Below are 12,466 nucleotides of genomic sequence, written 5' to 3'. Positions count from 1 at the left end.
TTGCAGGCAAGCACCTTAATCGCTAAGCCACCTCTCCAGCCCAGTGCAGTCATTTTTGATGATTATTTGAGCATCACATCTTTCCTCTGCTTTGGTAATCTTTGGTAACTCAAATCTTTTTTTTAACTTTCTGCTGGAATTGAAATGAAAATGGATATATACACAAGTTTAAATCTTGGTTTCTAGAAGGTAGCATTTCATGTTATTAAATATTTAGCTTGAATCATTTCATGTTTATTTATTTACCTTTGACAGTTTCATACATGTGTATTGCATTTTCATCATATAGGCTCCCATTACCCTCTCTTATGTCCCTCCCCCTCTTGCTGAACCTCTTCTCCTTCCCATCACTGACCAGTAGATGCACTATTTATATGAATAACTTTCCCTCCTCCAGCAAAATGTAAATTGCCATCAGCTCTTCAGGGCTGGGGAGGTCTCCTTAGCCCCTCCCCATCTGTGAAGGAACGTTGATTGGCCCTATCTTGTGCAAGTCTTATAGAGATAACCACAGCTGATGTGAGCTTCTGAGTACAACATAATGTCTGGACCACGGTTTCACAGCCCTCCTCTCCACCCACCAGCTCTTACATGCTTTCTGTCCACTCTCCCCCACCATGATATTCCCTGAGCCTGGATGGGATAATATTGATGTCCTGTATAGACCTGAGAACTCAACAGTCACTTATTGGCAGCACTTTGGCAAGTTATGAGTCTGCATTAACTATCTTCCACTGCAATAAAATGAAATAAAACATAGCTTGTTGGCATCATCACCTGCTGGCCCCAACTGAACCTGCTGAAGGTCCTGAATGAATGGTGCCAATGAATTGAGCTGAGACTGGGGTAAGTTAACAGAACCAGGAGACCCCAGGCAGTTTCTGCACAGGAATGCCAGAGGCGCATCTTGCAGAAGTTTTATTAGAACAGCTCTGTGTACAGGTTCATGAAGGGTTTATGCAGTTAGTGGCTTATGCAAAACAAAGTAGGTGGTAACGTCCCTCTCTCAGAAGCAGGGGCATCTTGGCTAACTTGAGGCTATGGATGAATACCAGACCTCCCCAACAACTGGAGAACAGACACCACAAACACTGTTGCCAGCTAGGAACAGGCACAAAACGTAGTGTCCGCAGAGTCACAGGGTATTCTGAAAACAGAGTGCTTTAGCCACAACAGGCTTAAAACCACCTACAATAGCTTATAGTATTTTAAAAGATAATTTTATGAAATCATTCTCCTTATCCCCCCCCCTTTTTTCTCTTCTCCCTACATAAAACAACTTGGTGAAGACTTAAAAAAACCAAGTATTAAAGCTATGTTAAACAGCACTCCATATCTTTATATTTCAACCTAGATGTCTGGTTAGGGGAATGGTAAGCAGTCGAATGACATTGCGCTCAGCTGGCACACCTCCACGTGCGAATACACGTTACACCCTTCCCTCTCAGCATGGAGAAGCTGACTCATCTGGGTGTGCAAATGAAGTCGTTAACAAAAGTCTGCATGGGTTTCTAGACAACCTTAATGACTGATACCTAACACTCAGAAAATTAGACACCCTGGAACTTTTTCAATTATGGTTAATTGATGCCAGTATGGTCTTTGCTTGAATCCAAATTTTTCTCAAGGTTTGAATAAGAAAGGGAAAATGCTTATGGGGCAAGAAATTTACAAGTCCCTAGGAGGTGTTGAAAGATCACAGCCCTGGACATAGCACATTCAGAGTGCGCGCTCCCGCTTTGGGGGTCGGTGTAATCTAAGGCTTCAGTCTAGTTAACTTCTGGTCCATTGGAACAGAAGCCCTGTAACGATTTATGATTCAGAGGTCTTTGCCTGATAATAACCTTTCAACCTGATCCTTAGATGTTATAGATGAGAAAGGCGCATCATCTTTATATTTTCCCTTTAGCCATCCAACTGCAAGAGCAGCCAAGCATTATATGTCTTACACACATTACCCTCAACTCTGTGAAATAGCTCAGTGTGTGCCATTCAGTAGCTTGCAATTTGACCTACAAAGGCAGTCTTCTGTGACAAAAAGGAAAGGATAAGTCTCCATTTAATGTGTATAGATTCAGGAGTACTGTAAGCTATTAAGATAGCTTATTGGATGCAAAAAAAAAAATTCTTCACATTTGCCATAAATGGTTTCCTGAACCTAGTTAAAGGATGAAAAATAAACATATTTGTGTGAACCAGAATTGGTGTGGCAGTAGTGGTTAACAGTGCCACCGTATAAATGTCAGTATCTGGCCTGGATAAATGGCTCAGCAGTTAATAGCACTTGCTTGCAAAGCCTGAAGACTTGTGTTTGCTTCCCCAGTACCCACATAAAGCCAGCCAAATATACAAAATGGCAGATTCATCTGGAATTTAGAGTGTCAAGCGACCCTGGTGTGCTCATTCTCTCTCTCTCTCTCTCTCTCTCTCTCTCTCTCTCTCTCTCTCTCTCTCTCCCTTCCTTCCTCTCTCCCTACCTCCCTCCATTGCAAATAAATAAATAAAATATATAAAATATCAATATCAGATGCTGTCAGAACTGAGTATTGCTAATAAGAAAGAGTGATACATCCCGATTATGGGTCATGTCCACTATCGACAAGACTGCCCCCATGAAAAAGCAGTGTAAAAGGAGTTATTTCACAAGTGGCTTGTATTTGCCCATGGGAGCAATTTTGCACTTCTATAACCAAAGGTGAAGAGTTGTCACTCCTCATCTTAATGTGATCAAGGGTTGCCTATCACAAAACTTTTCACGATAAGCTGAGGAAGCCGCGTTTCCTGTCAACCTCGGTCTGTATCGGAACCTGAGATATAAGAGAATCCAGGGCTTTCTGCTTAAAGACACCAAGAGGTGAAGGATAGGCACTGATGAGGCACCATGGACTGAGGAAGGCAGTGAATTGTTAGACACCAAAGATCAACAAAGACCAGAGGCATAAGGCTCTTCACGGCAGCCTTCATTCCCAGAAGTATGAACTTATGGTGTGTGATGAGGTAGGAAGACAGGCCGAGGAGACGGCTCAGTGGAGAAGAGCACCTGCTGCACAAGCATAGGACCTGACGTTCAGTCCCCAGCACCCACCTGGGGGGCCACACGCACCTGCACCCCCAGTGCTAAAGAGGGCAGGGCAGAAGGATCACTGGAGCTTTCTGGTCAGCCACTCTAACTGGAAAAAAATGGCAAGCTTCAGATGCAGTGAGAGACTCTGTCTCAGGGGAGTGAGGTGGAAGGACAATGCAGGAGGAGACCCAGGTGTCTTCTTCTGGCTTCCACATATCTGCTCACAGGCCACCCGCATTGGTGCCACTCTGGAGTCTCAGGGTGGCGCTGAACTCTCGGCGGTCCTCCCACCTCTGCCTCCCCAGTGCTGGGATTAAAGGCGTGCGCCACCACGCCCAGCCTCCGTGGTTTTTATCATACCAAATAACTCTTCAATTCTGATGCTCGTCTTTGTGTGTGTGTGCACACACGCACACACATGTATCTATGCAGATGCACATGCTATATGTATGTGTATGCAGGCCAGAGGCAAACACTGGATGTTTTCCTCCATCACTCTTCTGTCTAACTTCCTTAAGACAGAGTCTCTCACGGAACCTGGAAGCCTCCCTTTCTTTTTATTAGACTGGCCAGGAATCCACCAGTCTCCACCACCCTCAGCTCTGGGGTTCAAGCATGAATGGCACTGCCCACTCAGACCATCATGCTTGCACAGCAAGTGCTCTTACCCTCTGAGCCATCCCCCTCGCCCCTTCAGTTCTAAATTTAACATTACCTGGTTTGTTTTCTCCATGCAAATTAAAGGATGGGTTAGTAGACAAAAACCTAACCTATCTATGTTTGGATCCTTAAAAGCCCTATGATTGTGAGCAAATTAGTGCCTGTATCTGAAGTTTCAGTTTCCTTATTAGCAACATGAGAAAGAACTTTCTCTTAAGATTGCTCGAAATAAAGGGTCTACTTTTAGAACTCAGCATATTGTAGGCACTCAATATATGCTTGCTGTTATGAAAATATGTTCCCTAAAAAAATAAAAAAGAAAATATTTTCCCTATAAAAGACAGTGGTCTATAATAGATGTGAAGAAGAGGAAAGCTTCGTTCTTTATAACTGATATTATATTTGGCACTGTTAGTTGATGATTAAGAAGTCACTGGAGGTGTCCGGTCACTGTCATAACCTGAAGACACTGAAGAGTCACTTCGTTCAGCAGAGAAACGTAAAGCCTCTTTGGACCTTGGGATCTTTCCTTAGTGAGACATGTTTCACTGCTGTCATCCAAATCCTATGTACACACGAACAAAACAACCTTTTGAGCTGTCAATCCCAGGCAACCAGAAATAGTTAATTAGCAGAAAAAATTACTAAAGCACATGTGATACCATTTCCCATTCCGTGGCTTCTCTGCATGAATGATTACAGCGTGGGCCTGGGGACCTGCCTTAGTTATGCCTTATTTAACTTGACCAACTGGGGTGTGTGTCAGCCTGAGTGAGAACCTCCTGGGGCTGGCGGAGCAGGCAGAGTGAGTTCCTGAGACTCCTTGGAACCCTGAAAAAGTTACTTATTAGTTCTTGGCTTCCAGCAGGAGCGCTTGGCACATTTTCCATCTGCTTCCTCCTTACTTATTTCACAACATGCTGTGATCAAAGAAGACGATTTTTTAAAGGCCTGTAGATATATAATGCTATCATCTTTTGCATTTCTCTTTATAAATGTCACAGCAAAATATGAATTAGAGGTGAGACAATGGAATTGTGTTGCCTAGGCACAGAAATGAAGGCCATTAAGAGAGGGAGAATAAGGATCATTCAATTTTTCCTTTTGAACTGAGCAAAATATTTCTTCTAGAACATTATATGAGACTTACTTATCAAATGCAAATTAATTAGGTAAATAGAGAAAAGGTAATTTTTCAAATTAAATAAGCTTACTTAACACATATTTATTTTGTTTTCTCAGGAAGGGCTAAGGATGCTTATTTCAAGAGATCTAGATTGTACCAGTACCATGTATGTCCAGTTTTCACTTAGATTTATAGCAAAAGGTAAGCTGTTTCCAAGGATATGTGCTCATTGTTGTTTTCCTTCAAAAAATTCTGATGCATTATTCCTCCTCACTAAGAAATAGCACAGTTAAGGCCACATAATAGTTTCTGTGTGAAAGAGCTAACATAAATTTGTGTAAGTAAATATTCACAAATGTTCTCTAATACATGTTCATAATATGAGGGTATGGTGATTGCTGATTTTAAACTATTTGATATAAGTACAGTTATCATACAAGTGTTATGATGGTTAGACTTATCATTTCCCCAAGTCTTCCTACTGCTACTTCCTAGCAAGAAGAATCTTAAGTTAAGACATTATTAATTTATGAATACTTTGACTTTTATTTTACAAATGCTAACGTACCCTAAAGACTACCTTGTCACTGTGTTTCTTATTTAATCTTTTGTTAACTTTTTCTTGAACAATAATGTCATTGTGTGTATAGCACATTTTCAAGTAATTTTTGTTTGTATCCCAAGGTTTACATGTTTAACCCTTCATCAAATTGTGATGTCAGTAGAATAAAAGTTTGGATTCGATGGCTCCTGAAAATATAGAAAATTGTGTCTTGTGTGTGTGTGTATTTATCTGAAAGAAAAAGGGTGTGTGAATCCAAGATTTTGTGTGGTTTTCAAAATACCTTCATATACAAAACCCAGGCTATAATCAATTTTCAGATACCTCTGAAACATGTAGCTAAAAAGACTATATAAATATTAATGGCTTATGCACTAATGCCAAAAGAACATGCTAAAACTGTAGAATCCTCATTGTATTCTCTATGCCTATGCTGTATTCTCCCTAGGCACCCCAGAGAGGTCACACTCTATTCTACTACAGTTCTCTGTCAATGGAGGAATTACTTGGCACCTGATGGATGAGTTTTATTTTCCTCAAACAACCAGCATACTTTTCATTAATGTACCCTTGCCGTACAGTGCCCAAACCAACGCTACAAGATTCAGACTCTGGCAACCTTACAATAATGGTAAAAATGCATGTGTTTTCCTTTCTATGAACTGACAGCAGCATGTTAATATCCTTGTTTCTAAGGTGAAGAGAAAGTGTCACCTGAGAGGCTTAATAGCTGTCCTTGTCACATACGTTTTATAGGCTTCTTCTTAACCATTTGCAATGAATATTTAATTTTATGTATTTTGTCACCTCCTCCTATTTGACTAAGAAGTTGTTTGGGGTTCAGAGGGTCCCACTCTATAGCCCATGTTGGCTTGAAACTTGCTATGTATATGTAGCTCAGACCAGCCTCAAACTTATGGTGTTCCTGCCTTAGTCTCCTGATTGTTGGGATTACAGAGCCACTGTGCCTAATTATAAATTCTCTTATTGAGATATATAGAGAGAGAGACAGAGAGAGAGAGAGAGATTACTGAATCCTATCACAGAGCTAAGATTTTTTAAAAATCCAGAACTACTCTTAACATTCACCAATTGTAATTATACTCTTTAATTTTTTTTAATTTACTTATTTGAGAGCAACGGGCATAGAAACATGCAGATAGAGAGAGAGAGAGAGAGAGATAGCAAGAATGGGCACACCAGGGCCTCCAGCCACTGCAAACGAACTCCAGACACATGCGTGTCCTTGTGCATCTGACTAATGTGGGTCCTGGGGAGTTGAAGCAGGGTCCTTTGGCTTTGTAGGCAAATACCTTAACTGCTAAGCCATCCCTCCAGCCCCTGGTTATATTTTTATTTTGAATTTTTGCTCATATATTATATAATCTCATGTATGTGAATTCCTTTAAATGAATATTTGTTATGATTTTATCTATCTTACAACATATGGAATTTTTTTACTCAATAGTAATAAAGAAAATACACGGCTTAAAGTTCAAGATTGAAGTACATTATTCATACCCAGTTTTTGTGTTACTTCTACTCAATGAAGGCTATCTGAGCTAACTTATGCAGTTAAATACACAATTTTGTAAAATCTGCTCCTTTATAATCAATAGGTAATAGGAATAGAGGAAGTAATAGAACATTATAAATGTGTAAAATATTCTTCTGTAATCATATGAAATGTTGTTAAATTACACATTTATTTGACTTATCAGTGAAGCATGTGGATGGTATTTCATAAGGGACTCTCTGCTTGGCCTAAGTCCCTTGCACTTTTTCATGGCATTTGATGTAGCATTCTGTTTCACTAATGAAATACCACACTCAGAAGAACTATCTATTTCTAAATGGATTCAACAAAAATGTAGCTACATGGCTGGAGAGATGGCTTAGCAGTTAAGGGCTTGCCTGTGAAGCCTAAGGACCCCAGTTCGAGGCTCAATTCCCCAGGACCCACATTATCCAGATGCACAAGGGGGCGCACGCGTCTGGAGTTCGTTTGCAGTGGCTAGAGGCCCTGGCGTACCCATTTTCTCTCTCTCTCTTCCTCTTTCTGTCAAATAAATAAATAAAATATTATATATATATATAAAACCAGTTTAAAAATCCAAAAGATTACTATTTTCATGTTGAGTATGAAATGGCTACATAATTATTTTTCATTATAATCACCAATCACTTCTGAAACAAATGAAAAGAAGCTACTAGAATTACCATTGAGAGAGTTAGAGAGAAATAAAGATAGATAATTTCATTTTAAAAAGCATCAGGGTGTTTCTTCATGCTCTTATTTGTACATATGCTTTTACATTTTGTGAGAAGTGTTCTAAAAGTAGGAATCTTTTGTCACCTTTCTTCAAGTTCAATCCAAACAGTGCTCTGCAAAAGCAGCCTGAGTCTTGCCCTTCTAGAACATCCTCTCTCTAACATCTTCCTTAAACATTTGGCCAGAACCACTCACTGATTCCAGCTCTAGGACAATTTGAGGAGTGACTTCAGAGGGTTGCTTTTTTTTTTTTTTTAATGTTTCCACGCATCTTTAATTACGTATGTTTTAAACAACTTTCAGAAATAAAATATTAAGTAGCACACACTGTGTATAGTTGACTCTAAAAATCCGTGAGCTGCTTTTTGAACAGACTCGGTAATATATCTTAGTAGTCAGTAGTGTATCGATGATAGACAAGGCATCTTACAGATTCCCCAAGACCACTAACCGGACTGAGCCCCGCTCTCGCTGAGTCCTCAGCACCATGTGACTGGAAGGACATCACGTGTCCCCAAGCTGTTTATCAGAGCTTTCCAAAATTCATGAAGCAGTGCTGTGCTTACTGTTTTCACACTTTGATCACTGTGAACACACTCTGTGGGTTTTGTCTGCAAATATATGTTGTGCTGAACCTGTCATTACTGAGTTTCTTCTGTCATTTATTTTCTTCCAATGAGCATGAATGGCCATCTGATTTTCATCTTTGGAAAAACTTCATCCTAAAATGCCTTAGGTAAGAAAGAGGAGATCTGGATTATTGATGACTTCATTATTGATGGAAACAATCTGAACAACCCTGTGGTGCTTATGGATACATTTGACTTCGGGCCCAGAGAAGACAATTGGTTTTTCTATCCAGGAGGGAACATCGGTCTTTACTGCCCGTATTCGTCAAAGGGAGCTCCGTAAGTATTTCCTGGAAACTAAAACTATCGCTTCTTGTTTTGTCTGTCTGTCTGTTTGATTGCTTGAAGTAGGGTCTCACTCGAGCCCCAGGCTGACCTGAAATTCCCTCTGTAGTCTCAGGCTGACCTCGACCTCACAGCGTTCCTCCTAAATCTGCCTCCCAACTGCTGGGATTAAAGGCATGTGCCACCAAAACTAAATCCACTGCCATATGCAAATCGTGAGGAATGTTTGCCCAAATGACTTCCTTGTTTTCTTGAATAACCAGTGAGGAAGATTCAGCTATGGTGTTTGTTTCGAATGAAGTTGGTGAGCACTCCATTACCACCCGTGACCTGAGCGTAAATGAGAACACCATCATCCAATTTGAGGTGCGTGGCTTTGTTTGTCTCACTAGAAGTACGTTACATTTGATCTTGAACCAAAGCGAGGCAAGAAGAAAGAAAGCTCAGATAATTTCATAAATCATGGCTTCCCTCTTTAATATTTTATTTTTATTTATTTGAATGAGAGAGAGAACTATAGACAGAAAGAGAATGGACATGCCAGGGCCTCCAGCCACTGCAAATGAACTCCAAACATATGTGTCACCTGGTGCATCTGGCTTTTGTGGATTCTGGGGAATCGAACCTGGGTCCTTTGGCTTTGCAGGCAAGCACCTTAACTGCTAAGACATCTCTCTGACATCCCATTTTTTTATGAGAACATAAAAAGGTTTTGTGTTATGATTCAATTGTCAGAACTAATTGCCATAGTAATGCTTATATCATAAGTAGAGTTATTTCTTCCCACCTATTTTAATGTATTGAAATAAACTTTAACAATTGTAAAAATGTAAAATACTATATTATTCTAGTATTGCTATTTTCACAGTTTGTGAATGAAACAGAATTTCTAGTTTATACTGTACCAGCCTGTTAAATATATTTATCCTACTGCCCTGAATTTTATATTAAATTTTATGATACTTTTTTTATAATTTCAACTATGCTGGCTTTGGGTAGTTTATTAATATTTATGCTTTTTTCTATTTGTCAAGAAAACATATTAATAGTTAACATAAAACCTTTACATATTTCAAACACTCAGATAAAATCAACAGACTCAGAGGTGCTTCATTTTAGTGCTCTATAGCTGAGGTCTGCATCAACTAGTCAACAACCTCAGATTGAGCAACACACAAGCATGCCAACACAATAGTTTGAATAGTTGTAGACTGTCTGTCTATGTCCCTTAAATTAGCATCATCTTACAGTTTTGGAAGTTCAGAAGCAAGGTACATGTTTCCTACATTAAAAAAAAAACTATTCTGGCCAGGCTTGGTGGTGCATGCCTTTAATCCCAGCACTTGGGAGACAGAGGTAGGAGGGTCACCATGAGTTAAAGGCCACCCTGAGAAAACATAGTGAATTCCAGGTCAGCCTGAGCTAGAGTGAGACCCTACCGTGGAAAAAAAAAAAAAAACTATTCTGTTATCCATTGTAAACTTTACTCTATTTTTAAAATTTTTATGCCTTAAATGCTAATAAAAAGTAGCACTTTGTCTCTTTTAAGAAGACTTTTAGCAAAGGAATTCAGGTAGAAACAAAAATTTGAATAATTTATCAAATGCCAAAAGTTTACACATCAGAAGATAAAGAAATCTCTACACACACACACACACACACACACACACAGTGCATATCAATAACCAGTCACTATAATGTTATAATAGCAAGAATGTGTTAACCCCAAATGGAGGATGAAATTTTTCACAGAAAGGGTCTCATGCATTTATCTTAGTTTTTGTTTAGTGCAGTGAAAAAAGGGAATTGTCATTTTCCTGGTTGAAAAAGTCTTTACCAAGAATCAGTTGGAAGCTGCTTATCAGAGGCTGGAGAAGGAAGAAATGGAAGAAGTAGGTCAAAGGGTACAAATGTTCAGCATATAATATGCAAAAAAGATAAAACAGTACTTCCATGTTTTCCAGATGAAAATAGGTAAATAGTCCTGGTATAAAAGTGAGCATAATTAGAAGTGTTGGGTTCTTGAGAAGTAGGTCAAAGTGTACAAATGTTCAGCATGAGGGTTATAGTTAAAATATTGTATTATATTTTGAAATTTTACTAAAAAGGTAAATTGTTGGCTCCTTTAACACACACATTCATTCATTCTCCCTCTCTCTCTCTCTCATTATAGATATGATTAATAGGTTATTTTTATTAACTGTAGTCATTTCCCCACATATATCAAAACAGCACCCTGTCTATCTTAAATATAATTGTTAAAAAAATCTCTCCTTCTACCAGGGAAAAATAAGAATGTTTGTAGGCTGTAATGTCATGTTATTAAATCTGTGTTGAAGATTCTCAAAATGTAAAATTTTTGGAATTATTTAGAACATGTTATTTAAAAAGAAAAATTGAAGCTATTCCTACCTAGTGCATGGGGGGAGGGGAGAGAAGTTAACAAGATTATAAAATGGTCCTCATTATAGTTTGCATGGTTTAGCTATAAAAGTGGGCCAAAGATGAAATTTGGAATTAACCCAACCTTGGCTTTACTCATTTCCTGGTTTCTTATAAAATGAGGCTTCTTATAAAAATCTCATAAAAATGATATTTATGAGACATTGTGAGCCTCCTCAGGGAAAAAAAAAAAGTATGATTTAAAGGTAATATTTGATATTACTCAGGCAAAACAGAATCTTAGAGTGTTAAATATTTCAGTGAGACAGTTCCCGGGAAAATGTTCTCTGGAAAACAATGAAGTGGGGAATGTTTCAAGGCTGACTGCTCTGGGATAATCTGTATCTCTTTCTTTTTCCTTCTTTCATCCTAAGATCAATGTCGGATGCTCCACGGACAGCTCCTCGGCTGATCCCGTCCGACTGGAGTTCTCCAGGGACTTTGGGGCCACCTGGCACCTGCTGCTCCCCCTCTGCTTCCACAGCAGCAGCCACGTCAGCTCCCTGTGCTCCACGGAGCACCACCCGAGCAGCACCTACTACGCCGGGACCACGCAGGGCTGGAGGAGGGAGGTCGTGCTCTTCGGGAAGCTGCACCTGTGCGGGTGAGGGTCTGCTGCGGGGTGCCACCGTCCCTCCTCTGCGTCCCTGTGGTTGCGGCTGACTTGCCGCGTTATGGGGGGAAACCGTACCTCACTGCTCTTTCCCAGCTCTCACTTGAGACAGACCAGATACACATTTGAAACCAGACCCAGAGCTAATAAGAACCACTTACTTATAGTCTGAAGGTTGTGGGGTCCGGGGGGTGCTGCGCAGACTGGAGGTGATTTCCCTGTGCTTGAGCAAATGGAACAGGAGGCAAGGGAAATATGTTCTTCCCACATTTCCCACAATTTGACCCTTACTCCCTGAGCCCCCAACCCAGCATATAAACTCAGTTACAATGCAATATGTTCCAGCATCTAACTAAGCCCCGCATTAGGAAGAGTGTGCACAAAGAAGACGGAAGCCCACAGCGAGTTCCTACTATCTGGTTTTAATATATATATATATGTATGTATGTATGTATGTATATATATATATATGTATGTATGTGTGTATATATATATATATATATGTATGTATGTATATATATATATAGATAGATACATAGATAGATAGATAGATAGATAGATAGATAGATAGATAGATGATAGATAGATTAGCACTTTTCCCCCAGGCATTTCTACTTTTTCAACCTCTCAGCATTCTTGTAACGTATATTTGAATCTTCTATTGAAAGCTATTTGGAGATAAAGGACTTCAACTCCAATAGAAGTGAATGAAGAGTATAGTCTCAAAAAAAGTAATAAAACTAATAATATAAGGGAACAAAGGAAGGAAGTCGACAAAGAGCTGCCTCAGAATTTGTCTTTTCTTTCAGAATA

General features: G+C 39.5%; 1 protein-coding gene across 2 annotated transcripts in view; it reads left to right on the top strand.

The window, feature by feature from the left end:
• Positions 1-12,466, top strand: part of Reln (reelin) — a 498,095-nt gene that overhangs the window by 398,541 nt on the left and 87,088 nt on the right. For both annotated transcript variants that reach the window (XM_045135772.1, XM_004652888.2), the window contains exons 37-41: positions 4,967-5,051; positions 5,861-6,043; positions 8,421-8,592; positions 8,862-8,964; positions 11,415-11,644. In XM_045135772.1, the coding sequence (XP_044991707.1) occupies positions 4,967-5,051; positions 5,861-6,043; positions 8,421-8,592; positions 8,862-8,964; positions 11,415-11,644 (773 nt within the window). The remainder of the gene's footprint in view (positions 1-4,966; positions 5,052-5,860; positions 6,044-8,420; positions 8,593-8,861; positions 8,965-11,414; positions 11,645-12,466) is intronic.

Source organism: Jaculus jaculus, chromosome 16 (genome assembly GCF_020740685.1).
Source record: "Jaculus jaculus isolate mJacJac1 chromosome 16, mJacJac1.mat.Y.cur, whole genome shotgun sequence".
Taxonomy (NCBI): domain Eukaryota; kingdom Metazoa; phylum Chordata; class Mammalia; order Rodentia; family Dipodidae; genus Jaculus; species Jaculus jaculus.
The sequence above is the reverse complement of the archived record's forward strand: the minus strand, read 5'-3'. Positions and strand labels throughout refer to the sequence as shown.